Raw genomic sequence first — 18,773 nt, 5'->3', positions numbered from 1 at the left:
AAATTTTTAAATCATCTTTTTCAGCTGAGCACTTCCTTTAAAAATAAAAGCTTGCACTTTGAAGTACTTTTAATTTGGCGGGGCAGAGGTACCTAGCTTTAAATTCTTCCTGTTACTGAGCAGCTTCTCCAGATTCTGCTTCTGATCTCATGGATTGATTGAGAGCAAATATCTATTTAGTTCATAGAAATTTAAATCTTGGAGCACGTATCAGATTGTATTGAAGTCTATGGGAAAATGTCCTTCCCAGTAAATTGTTTTCTGATGAGTTTACGTCTCACATTCAGTGGACGTTTATCCAGGATGACAACAGCTGGAATCGGCCCAGTTGGTTGGCCAGAACGAGGATGCTCCTCCATGCTCAGCGAAGCTAACTGTCCTCAGGAAGATGAGTTCTCCCATCCTGTCAAACTGAGTGAACAGAGGAGTTGTTTTTTTTTATCTGATTTCTCAGAGTGTGTGGGAGTGAACGGGGCTGGAGGAGGATTTTCAGGTCTATGTTTAGCAGCGTTGACCCACCAACAGCAGAGAACAGCGAAGTGACAAAAAGTCGTCCTCAGCCTCTTCATTGGTCAGCCGCTGATCTCATTCACATGTTGCCAGGGAGAGAGGCCTTCCACCAAACCCCACACACACTCCCTCCTCTGGTATTTTGCTAATTCCCGCAGCAATGTATAGATTCCAGTGATCTCTATTTGGGCAGCAGATGTTGGACAGGAAGCAGCAGCAGTGATGGAGCTGATGCCTGATTCAGAAACAGCAGAAAAATGAATATTACACTGAATGAATTGGACGTCTGCTTAAATATTTCAATATTCAATTATCCAGTCCAAGAAAACGGCTGAACACTTTGAGTTCATGTTAACATACTGATCATCAATGTGCCTGATGCTCCAAACTGATGTCATTAAATCATAAGGATCCCTGAATTTATACTACACTGAATGGATTAGTGCCGAATTTTCTCCAGACATTCGTGATCCTCAGAGGATGAAGCCTGGTTACTTCAGTGAGCAGGAGGATCAGCACCAAACATTGTTCATATTTGTGCTTTTTGGTTAACATGTTCTACAATTACTGTTTATAAGACAGAATAAAGAGACTCAAAGAAAATTAAGAGTACAATAGCTTTTCTGGCACAAACTTCAGTTCAGTGACCTTCCTGTTTTTATTTTGAATGACCTAAAAGAGGAAGACAGACGGATCCGTCCAGGGTCCCAGAGGCTGGTATCTGTGTGTAGGAGGGGGGTGACAGAGGTGTAAGAGCACATAACTTGCACACGTGGTCAACCAATCAGTGGAGCCTGCGGGGGCCGAAAGCCGGTAGGTTACACTTGGATACCAATAAACACACAACACCGGACAAACAGGCAGAAAGTAGCAGGACGACACTTTTCTCTTCCTCCTTTGTCCTCTAACAGGATCCCTGGACCTGGAGTGGACCGGACCAGCAGAGTCCTTCTGAGGTAACGTGGTGCTGAGTTTCAGGTCTATGTGGAGCTTTAAGTCAGCATGTCAGCCTGACTTCAGTCTGAGATCATTATGAGGTTTAAACCTCATTAGTTAGTTTCTTTACTTTTAAAACTTCTAACAAAAGTTGGACCTCTGAGAGCTCTGGTTGTGTCTCTGGTCAGACTTCAGATGGACTTGTGCTGTCCTGGAGGGTTTCTGAGAGGACTTGTCTTTGTGTGGGACGTTTCTGTGTTTACCCCCCCCCCAGTAGTTGCTGTCAACATGGCGAGGGGCTGAGGAAGAGAGACTTTGACAGCTGGCCTGCTCAGTGGAAAGCATGCAGCTACTTCTCTGCATGCTATTTATACTCCCTCTGCCAGCCTGGCGGTGTCCATTCATTCACGCCCGGCAAATACCAGCAAGTTAAACACTCGCCAGATACAAATCTGCTATTTCAGCTATGATGGAACCGCCATTGACATTTTTTGAAAGATGAGCTTTAGTGTCTAAAAGTAAATAAAAAAAAAAAAAAAGCTTTGTAGCCTCGATTGATATGATCCAATGACACCTCTGCTGTGAAGTTGAATGAAACTGGAGCTTGAAGGTCGACTGAACGATGTGAAGACCTGGACTCTGCTGACCTCCAGTGGTAACACTTCTCTTCCTGCTGAAGTGATGTCACAGTGTGACAAAAAAAATATACTGCACAATAATTTGAAATGCAGATCATCTAAAAATAGGAAGGAACATTTACAACAACAAACAAAATCTGGAAATATACTGATATGACTGTTTGTGGTTGATGTGTGTTTTTCAGGAAGGCACAGTATCATTGGATGGAAGTCTGACCTTTGACCCCATGTGTTTGTTGTTCATGTCCTCCCCCAGTTCTCCCAGTAAATGAACGCTGACGCTGACAGAGACATGGCCATCCCTCGGTTTAACTCCAACACGCCGTTCATCATCGTCACTGGAGGCTCTGAGCTGTCCTTTCTGGGCAAAGAGGACAACGGCCAAGCCGGTGAGGAGGAGAAGGACTCGCTGGTCCAAGCCATCGGCCCCCATCTGAGCAGGGTCATGCAGCATGGGACCGCCAAACATGTGGCCCCCCAGGGGCCCGAGGAGAAGCCCTGTATCTCCATCGTTGCACAGGCTGAGAGTAAGTACATTTTTAAGTTTTCAGGATTGTTCTGGTCTACATCAGACCAGGAACCAGAAACCTGTAAGGAAACTTAAAGCTTCTTCTTATTAGAAAGGATGAATAATGAACACTGTACTTCACACTGACTCAGGGGAAGACTTCCAGGAGTTCAGTCCAACCTGCACTCACTGTCTCTACTCGAGGACTCAGCTGCTCGAACAGTACAGGTACCAAACACCTGAACCTGCAGGTGATGGCTGCTGAGCCTTTCTGTAGCGTTTTCAGTGTACTGTGCCTCTTCTCACTTGCAGGTGTCTCGACCAGACATCTTCCTTCGTGAGTGACACAGAGGACGAGGACTTTGACGTGGCTGCTGAACTGCAGAGGAAACAATGCAGGAAGGGCAGAACGAGATCGAGCTGGGAGGAAGCAGGACAACGTCCCATCATCCGCGGCCTGTGGGTGCAGGAAATCGACTGGCTGAAGTCGGCGGACGGGGAAACGACGTTATCTGCTGACATCATTCCGCCACCTCCTCAGTTCACTGACTCTGCCTCGTGGCCCTGCTGCCATGATGAAGCCTGCAGCTGTGAAGGACTGGAGGACCAGCTCAGACCAGGACGACACCACGCCTCCAGCACCGACGACAGAGGAGGATCAGACTCTGATGCTGGTCTGGATCAGGACTCTGAATCTGTCTGCACTCATGAAAGTGACTCAGACTCTTCCTGCTGTGCACAGGAGTTAAGTTTGACCTTTGACCTGATGCGTGTGTCTGGGTTTAAATCCTCATCCTGTCAGTCTGAGGGGGATTTGCAAAGTCTGCTGGGACTTTCAGAGTCCTCCAGAGCCCCCGAAACAGTGAACAGGACCCTCTGTGCCTTCGGTGCTGACGACCTGAGTGATGATGACGACTCACGACTGGACGGATTAAGAGGCAAAGTGACGCGGACGCCAAAGCTTTTTGTTTCAAGTTTCTTCAAAGATCTGATCAAACAGACGCTGAAGGAGCGGAAACACAGCATGGCTGTGAACGAAGGACTTGTGTTTCATCATGTAAGATGTTCACAGCGACACACAACAAAACACAATGAGTTAAAAACACACACATCTCTGTATGGTGGCCCTTAAGGCCCAAATGTCAAACCTCCATGACATCACCCATTACACAGCCTTCTGTTTATCTGTCAACATCTTCGGAGGAGAAGGTGGGTCTGACCTCCTCTGTCATCTATCCTGATTGGGTTCTATTGCCTGTCAGTCACACAGTAGCCCCGCCCCCTTAACCCCTCCCCTCCTTCTTGGTCTGTTTCCCTCTAAATGGAGCTTCATTTAAAAAAATGAACATTTTGTTCTATTGAAGACTGTAAACTAGAGACTGAGACCATAAACCCAGAGTCCAAGTCCAGGTTTATGGACTGAGAAACAGGACTTGTGGATTTGTGTTGATTTTTGTCTTGATGCTGACATTGTGTGTCTTTGTGTCCTTCAGGAACTGCAGCCCAGCACATGTCAGTACAGGGAGGGAGAGGAATACAGCATCGTCCATCACATCCAGAACGGCTCGTACGGGGACGTCTTCTGTGTCCGGGACAGAAGGACAGGGTTTGAATGTGCAGCCAAGAGGGTAAGCCAAGAAAGAGTGAGTCCGAAGCCTCTCCTGCTCTGGACTGCTGCAGTATGGTGGAATTAAAAGTTAACGTGTTTCAGATCCCGCTGAGTCATTTCAGCAGCGAGGAGGTGAGCACGTGGAGCACTCTGGACTCTCCTCGGGTGGTCGAGCTCTTTGGGGCCGTGAGGGACGGGCTCAATGTCGTACTCTTCATGGACTTAAAGCCAGGTGGACCTTTATAATTAATAAATGAAACCAGAATAAGGACAGAATACTTTACTGACGTTAAAATAAATTAATGTCAGATGTTTTTTCCCATCTCAGCTTGTTTGGCCCAGCTCCTGAAAGAGATGAACTGCCTACCTGAAGATCTGGCCCTGCATTATGTGCACCAGACACTGGGGGCACTGGAGCACCTGCACCACAGGAAGGTGCTTCACCTGGACGTCAAAGGTAAATGTTTGTCTGAGCTGCCTGTTCTTATCAATGTATCAATGATAATAATCCAAAAACAGGTACATTTTGTGAATTAGTACGACTGAACTTCTACTCGCATGGAGTACTTTTATTCTGAATAGTAAACTTACTTCCTCCACCACTACGACACTATTGATCTGACTCCAGCTTTTATTTTGACGAGAGACTAAAATGTTATTTTTTATTAAAGATAGTGAATTGATGTATATTATATAACTAAACAGTAAAATGTGACATTTCTCTACATTAAGAGCATAAAAACATAAGCACAGACCAACACAGTCCAAATGAGCTGGACATTTATGGTTCCAAATTCTAAATTCAGTGGAGTTTATATATGTATATATATATATATATATATTTATTTTTATACATTTTGAAATGCATCATCTGCATGTACTGTAGCTGTATGTGTGATAAAGCCTGAAGCTGCTGGTTGTTCTGTCAAACAGCATCAGTGCTGACGGTCCCTAATCCAGAACTGACACCTCATGCCTAAACCCTCAGTAATCCCTCTGGGAGGATTGACAGGGAGGGGGCTCACTCAAATTAGGACCCTCTTTGGGCAGGTTCACTCTGCCATCAAATTAAGAGTCTCATCGTATCACATCTCCATGAAGCCAATGGGAAAATGTGTGTGCTATATTTGTAGCGGTCTCACCTTGTGTTGCTCTGAGTGGACAGTTGAGGAGCTGGATGAGCTGAGGCCTCATTCCCCTGCGCCCCCCGTCACCCTGACAGCATCCTGATTCTTCAGTCGACTGTTTCATAATGAGCTCCAAATGAAAACAAGCTGTCTCTCTCAATCCCGTGTGTTGATTTTATTCCAGTTGACAATGTGCTGCTGTCTGCAGACTGCAGAGACACATTCCTCTGTGACTTCGGTCTCTCACAGACATTAGATGACAGCGGCTGGAGCACCAAGGCCTTCAGAGGTGGGTCCATCCTGAGGAGTCAGCGATACACAAATTAACACAACTCAAAAAGATTCTGTCAGTCAAATTTCACTGTTTTTAATCACTGAAAAGTTGCTGTTCTATCAAATGGATGCTGATCTTGAAAAGTTTAATATTTTTCTTGGTTGGTCTGGCTGGTTACATAATAATAATAAGTAACAAAATGTTTTACCAATTTATTCCAAGCTGACAGTCAAACCAGACTGCATGACGTTTTAGCAGTGAAACTGAGCTTCATCCTACTGTAAAAGTTACTCTCCCTTCATCCCACACAAGGTTATGACATTTATATTTTATTCAAACAATATAAACATCAATTTTTAATTTAATTAACTCTTCACAGCAGAGCATCAGCCCCACAACACTGGCATGAACAGAAACACACACAGACAGAGGAATCTGCTGAAACCACATTTTATTGTAATTGTAAAGTGGAGGCAGTAAAAGCAGCAGGTATCACAGGAGCATTGTGGCAGTGAGCAGACATGACCTCCTCCATTCCATGGAGCAAAGTGCTCTGAATGATTTAAAATGTCCTGCAGTTCCATTCTGAAAGTCACTTTGTGTGTGATTAGAATTTATATTTTAAATATTAAAGATGACCAACGGGGAAATGTTCACATGTTTATCTGCTGTGAGTCTGTTTTATTAAAGGTCACAGGTTCATTGTTAACGAAGTGTTTGTGTTTAGGAGCCGTCTTTCCGGGCACAGAGACCCACATGGCCCCAGAGGTGGCCTGTGGAGATCAGCTCTGCAGCAAGGCGGATGTATGGAGCAGCTGCTGCATGCTTCTGCACATGCTCAACGGCTGCCAACCGTGGATACGATACTACTCCCATCCGCTGTGTCTGCAGGTGAACATCTTGTCTTTGCTTTCTCATTTGAAAATCGGACTCATGGCCACCATGATGGATTTTCACGTTTCCCAGATTGTGAATGAGCCTCCGCCTCTGTGGGAGGTGCCGTCCGCCTGTAACAACTTCACAGCCAAAGTGTTCAGGGCCGGGCTCCGGAAGGACCCGGAAAAACGAGCGTCTGCGACAGAGCTGAGGAGGAAAGCCACCAAGGCCCTCAGAGCAGGTATTTCACTCTGCAGCTCTCCTGCCATCATTTCATTCACTTCTGCATCATTCTGGTGACTATTTGCCCCACAGTTGGAGGCCTGAGTCCCCGGTCCGTCGAAACTGCCTATGAGATACTGCATAATGAAGAGACCCAGACTGGAGACACCCCCTGCTCTTTGTCTCCTGAGGTTACCCCAAACAAACCATCAGCTGCTGCCTCAGCCCCCACCATGCACTGGGTGAGCCCCTGGAGAACGACAGCGGTGGACTGGGAGGACAGAGACTCAGATCAAGACCTGGAGGTGGAGACAGACTCCATGACTGAGGAGTGGGACTCACAGCCCAAGTCACTGCGGGACGAGTACACCACCGACGGACAGGACTGGGAGTCCGATTCAGATGTGGACATGTACGTAGGAGAGGAGGAGCTGGCTCAGGACTATGAGGGGGACTGGGAGGAAGAGGAGCATGAAGAGGAGGAAGACTGGGAATCTTCTGTGTCAACGGATTATCTCCGCACTCTCAGAGGCCTCTTCCCTTTGCTGCAGAAAGGCCAGCAGACAGCAGACAGTCCGTGGGGATCTGAGCCGGAGCTGGAGTCCCTCAGGGACGGTGAGTCCTCAGCTCAGCTCAGTAATTATCCAACATCATTTTTAATTTAAGGGGCATATCCAGGGTAGCTCTTTAAAATCACTTCCTAATTAGATATATGATGTGTCTCAGCAGATCTAGCTGTAGGCACCATGATGCAGACCCCGTCCCCTGAGCCTCGAGATGACCCCCCGTCTTGTTTCAGCTGCTCGGACACGTCTCAGATTGATGCCTCAGAGAAGGTGTGCAGATGTGGACCCAGACAGAGATGGGCCCGTATGTTCAGGTGGAGTCAAAGAAATCATTCTTCTTCCTTTTTAGGACTCGGATCATTCGTCTGATGACCTGAGTTCTGGAGTCTTCTCCTCCTGCAACAGTCAGGCAGATGGACACTTGGAGTGGCTGGCCTCGGCCAATCGGTCATCATACTGCTTTGAAGGTACAATGGCGGAATATTTCACCAATGTGTTTTTCTGGTTTATCTTTTTATTTATTATTTCTATTTCTCTCAGGTGTCGAGATCTGGATTGAGAACGTCCAGGGCGAGTGTCTGAGAATCCGCGAACGTCGGCAGGTCAAAGTCGGCCATGTTGCTATTGGAATCAGTGATCAGGTATTCAAACAAATTTCAAAAGAATAAATGAAATCAGAAAATAGCTCATAACTTAAATGTTCAATGGACTATAAATCTGACCTATACAACATTTCCAGTAAACTGATCAACAAAATCTCATCTTTGATCCAGATCTTGGGAAAGGCTTTTACTTTGGAGACCCTGGACAGGAAGACGGTGCCTTTTGACCAGGAAATCCAAAAGTCTGGTGTTTGGCTCCGCTGTGTTCCAGCTCCTGATACTTGTCGGCGCTGGAGGTGGAGAGTCAGCAACGGCCAACTGGAGCTGCAGGAATGAAATAGACATTTTTGTTATTTTATAATTTACTTTAACGAGTTTGCACTTATTGTATTCTGTGAAAAATGCCATATGTGGGTGTATACAATGGAATTTCCTGGTTAAAGCTGGGTAAAGCTGCTTTTAGGACAAATGTGAGATCAGTGAATTTAATACTTTAGTATGTTAATTTAGAGAAGGATTTCTTCAAAGTGTGCAGAAGGACAGGGAGCCTGACTCCAGATTAAAGCTGCTCATTCATACGTAGATACATATGACTGCCACTCTACGCAGGCATCTTTTATAAGAGCTATAAAAACTATAATTAATGGCTGTGTTAATGATTGATAAATCATTTCCTAGTTCTTTATTATTAAAAACAACTTTTGGATTGCCAGGTTGTGGCAGTCATCATCTGGAAAAGCATTAAAGCAGATCTGGACCAAAATCCATTTATAGAGGATTAACATTGACAGCTACAGAGTTGGTGGATTTTTGTTATCAACCTTAATTTTTCACTGGTTATTATTTACAGTTGTGGGTGAGTGACAAACTTGCAGCACTTTTCTTGGGGGTGGGGGTCAGTGATCAGAAAGCTGACCAGACAGTCTCCCTAAAGACTTATGTAGCTGAAAAGACAAAGCTAAGGAGGATTTGTTGCTCTTATTAATGGATTATAATTGTAATTAATAAATTATATATTATTCAATAATACATTCATTAATTACATGTAATTTATTTAAATTGTACCTTATCAAAAACCACTACAAAATAGATGCACATATAAATATCATATTTAAAGAAGCACTGGTGAAATTAACAAGTAAATATTCAAATAATACAACAATGGTATGAGAGCTGGAATAAACATTGAATGGGTGGGATAATAGGTTACTTGGTTGTTGTTGGGTTTTTTCTTTCCATGTGTACAAGCTACAGAGGAGACCCAGTTCTCTAATCTTTGACTGTTTTTGTATGTCTGGATTAAAGTTCATCTTCTGATGTAAAATGAGCGAAGCTGCTTCAAAACAATGAATAACTGTCATAATATCACCTGAGCCCTGAAGACTTTAATACTTGAATGTAACTTATATTTTCTATCTTAATTAAAAAAAAACACCTTCAAAGCAAAGAAGCTGCTTCTGTTTGTTTACAGATTATTTCCTTGTGCTCTTGTGATAGTGTGAAAGGTTTGTGTGATTGTGATACACACACACACACAGTGTAGACTTTGGTGGCTTTGGAGAGATGATTCGTCCATATAAGGGACGTTGGCAAAGATTTATTCTGCAGATTAAATCAGATTAATTTCTAATAAATAGGCTTTGATCATTTGGATCTATAACACAGCCACACCAAAATGTTTTTCTGCAAACATGGAATTATTAGAACTCAGAAAGTAGTTCACTGAACAATTAAAATTTTATTTTTCTAGTATCTATATCTAAATTCTACTTCCTTCTTGCCGCTGAAAATAGGAATGAATAATTCATAATTTTTCCACAAAAATCGTATTCCAGGCCACGTGTTCAAACTAAGTTTAAACCTTCATTGTGGAAAACATTCAGAAAACCTGGTTGAGAAAAAAAATACAGTTATTCTCAGGAAAAAAAAACTTGAAGTCAAACCTAACTATGTCACTGTGGTTGAGAGCCTGAGGCTCAGCTGGTTAATGTTTGAGGAATGTGGAGTTCAGTCAGCGGCTCCTCCCGTGGCAAATATTTAAACACGGCCCACCAGCTGGAAGCCCAGGAGCCAGTTTCCAACTTAAAAACTTGATCCCCTCTGGGCGGATTATAACACAATGAAAACAAGACTCATGACCCCAGTGGCTTTAAAGCACGTTATGTCTGGAGAGACAATGGCCCGACCACAGCAGACACTGGAAAGTGTGTTTGGTTTGTGCACCGAAGCATCTTCTGACTCTGTGGTCTTCATCCATTCTCTCTGAACGCTGCACGTTTAGTCCTCTGGTGTCTCATTTTGTGTCTTTGGGGTTCTTCGCGTCTTATTTTGTGTCACTTTGAGGGTGTTTTCTGTCTCTTTCTGGGCATCTTGGATGTTTTCGTATCTTTGTTGTTTCAGATCTATAGTTGGCCATTTTATGTCTTTGAGGTCGTGTTTGCGTCTCTGAGGTCATGTTTGTGTCTCTGAAGTCATGTTTGTGTCTCTGAGGTCAGTTTGTGTGTCTCTGAGGTCATATTTGTGTGTCTCTGAGGTCATATTTGTGTCTCTGAGGGCATGTTTGTGTGTCTCTGAGGGCATGTTTGTGTGTCTCTGAGGTCATATTTGTGTCTCTGAAGTCAGTTTTGTGTCTCTGAGGGCATGTTTGTGTGTCTCTGAGGTCATATTTGTGTCTCTGAAGTCATATTTGTGTCTCTGAAGTCAGTTTTGTGTCTCTGAGGTCAGTTTTGTGTCTCTGAGGTCATATTTGTGTCTCTGAAGTCATGTTTGTGTGTCTCTGAGGTCATATTTGTGTCTCTGAAGTCATGTTTGTGTGTCTCTGAGGTCAGTTTTGTGTGTCTCTGAGGTCAGTTTTGTGTCTCTGAGGTCATGTTTGTGTGTCTCTGAGGTCAGTTTGTGTCTCTGAGGTCAGTTTTGTGTCTCTGAGGTCATATTTGTGTCTCTGAGGTCATGTTTGTGTCTCTAAGGTCAGTTTTGTGTCTCTGAGGTCATGTTTGTGTGTCTCTGAGGTCAGTTTGTGTCTCTGAGGTCATGTTTGTGTCTCTGAGGTCATGTTTGTGTCTCTGAGGTCATGTTTGTGTGTCTCTGAGGTCAGTTTGTGTCTCTGAGGTCATGTTTGTGTCTCTCTGAGGTCATGTTTGTGTCTCTGAGGTCATGTTTGTGTCTCTGAGGTCATGTTTGTGTCTCTGAGGTCATATTTGTGTGTCTCTGGGGTCAGTTTTGTGTCTCTGAGGTCATATTTGTGTCTCTGAGGTCATGTTTGTGTGTCTCTGAGGTCATATTTGTGTCTCTGAGGTCATGTTTGTGTCTCTCTGAGGTCAGTTTGTGTCTCTGAGGTCAGTTTGTGTGTCTTTCTGGATATGTATCAGCCCATTTAGATATTTTTGAGGCTCTTTGTAATGATTTAACTGAGATGTGAGACTTTTTAAAATGCACACACACACTCATATTAATGATGTTAACGTTTAACAGCCGCAGCCATCTTGTCCGGATGGCTCACCGACGTACCGGGAGAACCGGGCCAGGGTCCGGTCGGTCGGTCGGTCGTCCTCCTCTCCGGTGTCACGGTGTAAAACTTGAACAAACTTGTGTGCGGTTCACTTCCTCCACATCTTGCGCACCGCGCTGCGGGCTCTGTGATAGGCCGGCTGGGCGCCGGAGGCGGGCGGGGAGGTCCACCATTTCCTCGGTGATTGGAGCCGGTGAGGCGGTGGGAAGGGTCCGTACGCCGGTGTCTCCCTGGTTGCGCAAGACGCCATTTTGGAGTGACAGTGAGAGATAACGGAAAGATCGAGAAGCTGTCTTTGTAAAGGTAAATAACCATCACAAAAAGGCAGCATTCGCTCCTAAAACGCGAGTTAACAGAACCGACCGCTGCTTGGCGCAAACGGGCCGTTTTATTCCGCCGTTGGACATGACGTCACGGTGGACTCTCTTTACTGTGACGCGGCAGTTAGCTAGCAAGCGGCGGCTCGGTTAGCCTGCCCGCTAAGGTAGTCCCGGCCACCCCGAAAAGCTGCCGAAAGAGCGCCGAGTTTAGGGCCTAACCGCTGGAGTCGGGGGGTTCTTCCAGGCCAGCTACTCGGCGTTGAATCGGTTGATTAAGGCGACGCCGTTCACCGGAAACGCCGGAGTTCCTCATTAAACAGTCCGCGGACGGTGTCGCCCGTCAGCTAGCAGGAAGCTAACGTAAGCTAGCAGGCTAACTAGCCGGAGCATCCGCCCTTAATGAAGCCGCTGGTAATCTGCTTCGGACTGGTCTAGCCGGATAAAACTATCCAGCCCAGGCTGTCCGAGCATTTAAGATTATAAACTAAACTCACAATGAACGCATTTACTCAGATGTAAACGTAAATCATACAGTAGCTGGATTGTGGGCCTTTTGCTAAGGTCGGGGTGTTGTTAGCATGTTAGCTCATTTACCGGGCCTCTCTTATCTGGTGATCGGTTATCTGTTCGCTTTATCCCGGTTAAAAAGGTCTCAAATGCTTCTTTCAATGCTTGGGAATAATTCAACGTTATATCTCCATGTTATTATTTTCTATTCGCTGAAGACATGGGGAAGGAAATGAAATGGTATAAAACGGCTGAAAATGTAAGGTAGAACTTCCTAAACACGTTGACGTCTTCAGATCATCTGTGAGGTCTGACTAACCCAAAACACAGCTTCACTTCACTCATGTCCAACTAAGAAAATATAAACTTTTCTCACATTTGAGAAGATGGAATCATAAAAATATACCTCATAAGAAATAGTTGACAAACGTGGATCATTAACTAAAGATTACATGCATTTGAACAGTTGGGTCATTATATGTTTGTCTGCTGCTGAAAATGTGTAACGCATGTAAATATATAGAAAAGTCAATTCAGCAAATGTAGCCTTGTAAGGTTTTAGCAGCCTAGTTTGGAGATTTGAATATGAGTTAGATGTAAATGTCTTTTAAAGCTTTTAAAAACTAATTTGTCCTAAATTTCCTCTCCAAAGTAATCATTGCCGTTTCATTGTTTTCTCAGATGGGTTTGAGCGGGTTTGAGCAACTGTTAATATATATTTATACATATATATATATTTAGAGACCTAAGCTACCAAATGTTGGTGATCTTAGTTGAAATGATAACTTGGTAATATAAAATAGTTGTCAGTTTGAGTTTTGTGTGCCCGCAACCATTGCACCTCTAAATTTAAGATTTTTTTCGCAGCATGGAAACATTAGATAGAGGGTGACGCTGACAGTTTGAGCTGGCTGGTAATGTACAGCCGCAAACCCTGCCTTTAATGTTTAACCAGTAGCTTCAGTAAACCATGTTTTTTTCCCCTTCAGTGCTCTTAGTTCATTGGAAAGACAAAACTGACTTTTACTCGCTGGGTGATAGACTTATTACCACTCTTTCACTTCACTTATTTGTGCTTCTGTGAACTGTCCAATGACGATTGTGTTGTGTATTTACAGCCAGCGCTGTAGCCTAACAGACAGGTGGTACTGTTATCTCAATCATTCATTCTTTCTGTCCTGTCCTTCCAGCTTGGAGTTTACCTTGGTGCTGAAACTGAAAAGAACTGCAGAGGTTAACACTCTTAATTATGCTTTCCTCCTCTCTTTGACAGCTTCGTCACCATGGGGAATGTATTTGCAAGCTTATTCAAGGGCCTGTTTGGCAAAAAAGAGATGAGGATTCTCATGGTTGGGCTTGATGCTGCTGGAAAAACAACCATCCTATATAAACTGAAGCTCGGAGAGATTGTCACCACCATTCCCACCATCGGTATGAGTCTCCATATATTCATCACGTTGACTTAACTTTGCATGTCTTCAGTGTATTCACTGCTTCTTGTGTGTAGCACTGAGTGATGTAAGACAAGACCGTTTCTGTTACAGAAACCTGTCTTTTTTTCAAATCTGACAAAAATGTGTCTATTTTTATCTTTGACAACCTGCTGTAAAGAACAAGGATCAAAATTAAATACAAATGTCATCATTTTCTCTGTTGCACCAGAGTTTACTGAGAGCTAATTCCAGTCCCACAACATTTACCAATTACAAACATCCACAGTGACACGGGGACGCTACACAAACAAGACATGACATGCAATACCAAGCTGTGCACAGAGATTCATCTGAACATACATGCACACAGTTTTAAGTTTTCACAGTTTTAAGCTTGTGTCTCTGTTGACTAACAAATTTTGTTAGTCAACAGAGACACAAGCTTAAAACTTAAGATTTAGAATATAATCATAAATGATTTGATCAAAATCCCCCTTTAGGCCAACACAGTTTCATTCTATGGAGATAAAGAAACTGGTACCGTTTAATCTCATTGATTCATCTACTGGATATTTTTCAGTAATTTTATTGATGTAATGTCATAAAATAGGAACATTTTCAAATGTTTCTTCCAACTGTAAAGAAAGTCTTTTCCAAATACTTCAATGGTTATTTAATAGTGGAAAATGTTTTATGTACCTGACTGTTTCAGCGCTCCATGGTCACATTAAAAAGTGTGTAGCGGTTTGTTGCACAGCCCTAATTTTGAATTAACTTGATTTCCATACGATTTTAATTTAGATAAACATAAAATTTTGTGGAGTGTTTGATATGGAGCTTTTTTCCCAGTGTGTTCTTTCAGCCATTGACTCATCTGATTCTCCTCCTCCAGGTTTTAATGTTGAAACCGTAGAATACAAGAACATCAGCTTCACAGTGTGGGATGTGGGCGGTCAGGACAAAATCAGGCCGCTGTGGCGCCACTACTTTCAGAACACTCAAGGTGAGTGGGACTTTATCTGAGCTGGCAGAGGTGTCAGTGAACATTGCTGCCCATAGGTGGCCTCACTGGTGCGTCGAAGATGATCTTAAAGTCAGTGAGCCACTGACTCATACGCCATTGTTCAGCTCTCAGAGGGCGTATTGTGTGATTTTCCTCTGCCATTTCCTGAAATTTAATTCATTAGAATCTGTGACAGTACTAAAGGTTGAAAGCTGCCTGGAACTTAATGCTGCTTCTGTGCATAAAAATAAATTTTAAAAGAAGCAAGTGCAGTGTAAAAGGAAAATTTACAAACTTGGGTGTAACATTTGATAAAACAAAGAAAACAGAACAAAAACATTGAAATCAACACTTGTGTCCCTCTAAGGAATCTGTAGGGGCTCAATTAGAAACTCTTAATTTAACTTTTTAGTTTACATACTTGTCTCCAGAAGTTTCACGGTGATTTGAGCTAATTTGGTAGCTTCAAGTTGTTTTCTTTGCCTGGGATGGTAATAATATAATACTCGATACCTTGACAATTTCAGGCCTCTAAAACCCCCTAAAATGAAATTAAAGAATTAAAGTGAGAATTGTTGTGAGACTCCTGAATTATTTGTGTTAAGCTGTGATATTTCACAAATATCTTCAGCCACTGGCAAGTAAGGGCGCTCAGACACCTGCATCAAAGGGTCTTTGAAAGTTTTTGAAACTGACAGTTTCTCTTTCTTTGTGAGGTGATAATCACGCAACCTTTCCAAGCTGCACAATCAAAGGTCAGAGTGACAACTGCAGGCAGCAGTCCTGTGCAGTTTTGAAGGTTAACACAGTAATAAATGACAGAAAATACGCTGTGGCTTTTGTAGTCCACTGGAGGCTGGGAGTCAGTAATTCTGCAGACAGACAGAATCGGTGGAGCTGCCTGCCTACAGATGCTGCTGCACAAGCAAGTCCCAACTCCTTTTCAGGCTGGAGATGTCCAACTCAGCATGAAAGTTTTTAATAGTTAGTTTTGTTGTGTCTGCTGCAGTGCCAGCGTTTCACAGCAACAACACTTAAAATAGAGTTTGGAAATATCATTTAAACTCAGATATCAGGACTTAAGGCTTCTTCTGATTGGATGAGATGTTCAATCTGACCTGCACTGAATGTTACTATTGGAGACATTGAGTTTGTGTTTTCTTCTGGGCACCAGGGGGGGCTATGACATGCAGAGACCCAGAGATTCTTTAAAGGCCTGGAAGAGAGGGAGCAAGGTTGTTATCTGGTGTCCGGCTGGCAAATTTTCCCAATAACAGCCAATATGGAGGGATCAGATATTATTGTATGTATTATATGAATGAGCTGCAGCGGAGGTGTCTGACCCTGTGATGTTTGGGGCTGCTGATTGAGAGTTACATCCATTCCATGGCCCCACATCACTTTGACCGTGGTCAAACAGACTTATGGTAGTAGGAAGTGGGAACAATTTTCATATCATTCGTTATTCATAGAGTAAAAGCTTTTGATCTGTAAAAGGATAAGTTATTTTCTGAGTGATTACAAACAAACTTTTTGTGTTGTAACTGAAGGGAGATGATGTTACTACTCCTAACACAGCCCTGTTTTTAACCTCGTTTGTGCATGTAGGGCTCATCTTTGTGGTGGACAGCAACGACAGGGAGCGAGTGAACGAGGCGAGGGAGGAGTTGTCCAGAATGCTTGCTGAGGATGAACTCAGAGACGCTGTGCTGCTCGTTTTCGCAAATAAACAGGTGAAGTCACATTTCTGTTTATTGGAGTGCCTCCAAATGATTGTTTTCCCAGATATAAACCTGCCGATTAAAGATGTTATATTATTTATTAATATTCTATCAGAAATTGACTATTCAACTGATGGTCAATTGATTTGAAGTATCCATGTTGGACCATGCAAGGAAAAATTTGCCCTTAATAAGAAAGTCTTGTTTTTGGTAAGTCCAGCTGCAGTGTCAAATATCAAACCTGCATCATGACAAAGTTTCTTGTCCTCCCAGGATCTCCCCAACGCGATGAACGCCGCAGAGATCACAGACAAGTTGGGTTTGCACGCCCTCCGCCAGCGCAGCTGGTACATCCAGGCCACCTGCGCCACCAGCGGGGATGGCTTGTACGAGGGCCTGGACTGGCTCTCCAACCAGCTGAAGAACCAGAAATGATCCATTCCACCAGTTTTGATTTTTGTTTGTTGTTTATTTTTTCTGTTTCAACACAGCGGCAGCACCGGATCCAGGCCCCTTCGCTCCCATTTAACCCGACTCTCATCCGCAGCTCTTTCTTTCAAGAACTTCCTTCATTCCCTCCCTTTCCTGCTCTCCCCCCCGCCTCCCTCGTCAGTGGGGCTCTAGCCTGTGCTGCTTGTGTGTGTGTGAGTGAGTGTGAGAGAGTGAGTCTGGGTGTGTGTACCTTGTGTGTTCAGCGAGTGTGTGTGTGGGTGTGAAGGCGTCTCTGTGTATGTTGGCTGGGATTGGGAGTAACCCTGGCGTGCCTTTTACACACCTCCTGTGGAATCAGCAGTCTGGTTTTCAAGCCCCTTTCTCCATCCACCAAACTCAGCCTCCGCCCCACTCAGCCTACCCCCACTCTCAGTCTTGCACGGCCCCCTCCTCCCCTCTTTCTCCTCACCCTTACTCTCCAGAGGAAGCATGGTTTTCACACGGCAAAGAAAGAGCAAGGGTGCAAGCTCTCCTCCCTGTCCCCTGCAGTATATATCTGTTAACTAGAAATGGTTCACCTGAGATAGACTGAATGCTAGATGTTCATTTTAACCTCTTGATTTTGAAACCTCAACCCACCAGTAAGAGATTCAGTAAATTGCATCTTAACCTGTATCAGGTCGAAGCAAATCAAAAAACAGACAAAGGAAAAAAATAAACGGCCATCCTCGATCATTCTGGTGTCATTTGAAAATCATGCTGTTTGTTTTATTGTATCGGAATATATCAGATTATTCTTAATGGTTCTCTGACGAACACTACCTTTCTCCCCCTCCCTCCACCACCAAGCGAGACCGTGAAGCACAAGGCAAGCCAACAATCTTAAAAACAATGAAATCTACTTCAAAAATTAGAATCTGCGAGTATATGCAATTCTTGTCTTGAGATGTTTTTGGTAGCTGGCGTTGAATTCCTCTGATTGAATTGAGACGACCTCGAGCGTAGTGAATCATTCTGACTGTTCCTACGTAACGTGGGTCAAATCCAAGGTGTTGGGCATTTCACAACCTTCAGCCGGTTAGTACTGAGACAGCTGTCCTGATACATTCACAAGCTTCACATGTTATTCCTTTAAGAAATGTTACATGTGGTTTTTTTCTGTAACTAGTTTTAGCATTTCTATTTGTACTATGACTGCTGAACCAAATGCATTTGAGCAGTAAGACAAATCCTGTACATGAACAGTAGGGCCTAAACTGCGTATGATTTCAAATGAGGTTTTTCTCACCAGCGGTTGGGGGTTTTACTTTGACACCTGAAAGCATCCAGCTCTGTGATGAAGGATTGGCATCAAATATGAAGGCTCTCTAACTGTGAACGGCTCAGATGCAGAGAGAGGAAACCTAGTTCGATTCCCTGGGTGTTTACAGGCAACTACTTCTTAAAGCGCTGCATACTTCATGACTGAAAGAGCAACACAAGTACTCTGTCAGTAGCTGGTCTGTGGGCTGGAAGGACTTGGCAGTAGACTTGTTAGGGGGGAATGAGTGTGCAGTTTGCTGGTGGAGAGATTCAGCAGGCGTCCTCAGTGTTGAACCGTGGGGGTTAAGCTGGCACTTCTGTCAAGAATGATTGTAAATCTGTAAGTTCCCCTGTAAACTGTTTCTGTGGGGATTTCCTGAACACATTAATAAACATGATTTGATCCAACAGTCAGCGGTGAAAGCCTTTTTTTTTTTTTTCTTCCTGAAATTTCCCCTACCTGAAGTTACATCTAAAATGAGCTCCAACTCACAGGCTTCAACTATTATACTGATTATTTAGGAACCTTTTTGTCCGTCATGTTAAAGCACAAGATGGCAGAAGTCATTTTGTTTCTGACCTGCAGTTAAAAAGGCGAAAATTAATTTATGAACAAGAGAAGTTGTTTTTCACTTTCACCTACATCACAGCAGCTGACCAACAAAACTGCATTATTCCA

At 43.6% G+C, this 18,773-nt stretch overlaps 2 protein-coding genes across 3 annotated transcripts; both read left to right on the top strand.

The window, feature by feature from the left end:
- Positions 1-1,350: 1,350 nt before the first annotated feature.
- Positions 1,351-9,242, top strand: map3k14b (mitogen-activated protein kinase kinase kinase 14b). Its single transcript, XM_029528352.1, has 15 exons — positions 1,351-1,466; positions 2,341-2,611; positions 2,745-2,843; positions 2,943-3,649; positions 4,086-4,220; positions 4,304-4,433; positions 4,530-4,658; positions 5,513-5,617; positions 6,330-6,493; positions 6,569-6,719; positions 6,794-7,315; positions 7,430-7,536; positions 7,616-7,733; positions 7,807-7,907; positions 8,040-9,242. Exons 2-15 carry the CDS (start codon positions 2,353-2,355, stop codon positions 8,202-8,204), a joined length of 2,892 nt encoding a protein of 963 aa, XP_029384212.1. The 5' UTR covers positions 1,351-1,466; positions 2,341-2,352; the 3' UTR covers positions 8,205-9,242.
- A 2,306-nt stretch (positions 9,243-11,548) lies between these two features.
- Positions 11,549-18,504, top strand: arf2b (ARF GTPase 2b). 2 transcript variants are annotated; one of them, XM_029527152.1, is made up of 5 exons: positions 11,549-11,679; positions 13,477-13,634; positions 14,529-14,639; positions 16,248-16,372; positions 16,634-18,504. In XM_029527152.1, the coding sequence occupies exons 2-5, from the start codon at positions 13,487-13,489 to the stop codon at positions 16,793-16,795; spliced, it is 546 nt and encodes a 181-aa protein (XP_029383012.1). In that variant the 5' UTR covers positions 11,549-11,679; positions 13,477-13,486; the 3' UTR covers positions 16,796-18,504. The 2 variants fall into 2 exon arrangements, with proteins under 2 accessions (XP_029383012.1, XP_029383013.1); XM_029527153.1 differs by lacking the exon at positions 11,549-11,679 and adding an exon at positions 11,871-12,056.
- The last annotated feature ends 269 nt before the right edge of the window (positions 18,505-18,773 follow it).

This window comes from Echeneis naucrates, chromosome 19 (genome assembly GCF_900963305.1).
Source record: "Echeneis naucrates chromosome 19, fEcheNa1.1, whole genome shotgun sequence".
NCBI classification, from domain to species: Eukaryota; Metazoa; Chordata; class Actinopteri; order Carangiformes; family Echeneidae; genus Echeneis; species Echeneis naucrates.
The sequence above is the reverse complement of the archived record's forward strand: the minus strand, read 5'-3'. Positions and strand labels throughout refer to the sequence as shown.

What these genes read in the sequence shown, in the direction of transcription:
- arf2b (XM_029527152.1), top strand. Translation starts at nt 13,487, where the DNA reads ATGGGGAATGTATTTGCAAGCTTATTCAAGGGCCTGTTTGGCAAAAAA. An exon ending in CTACTTTCAGAACACTCAAG is followed by an intron (nt 14,640 to 16,247) that starts GTGAGTGGGACT and finishes TTGTGCATGTAG; the next exon opens with GGCTCATCTTTGTGGTGGAC. An exon ending in TCGTTTTCGCAAATAAACAG is followed by an intron (nt 16,373 to 16,633) that starts GTGAAGTCACAT and finishes TTGTCCTCCCAG; the next exon opens with GATCTCCCCAACGCGATGAA.
- map3k14b (XM_029528352.1), top strand. Translation starts at nt 2,353, where the DNA reads ATGAACGCTGACGCTGACAGAGACATGGCCATCCCTCGGTTTAACTCC. An exon ending in CTTCATGGACTTAAAGCCAG is followed by an intron (nt 4,434 to 4,529) that starts GTGGACCTTTAT and finishes TTCCCATCTCAG; the next exon opens with CTTGTTTGGCCCAGCTCCTG. An exon ending in CACCAAGGCCCTCAGAGCAG is followed by an intron (nt 6,720 to 6,793) that starts GTATTTCACTCT and finishes TTTGCCCCACAG; the next exon opens with TTGGAGGCCTGAGTCCCCGG.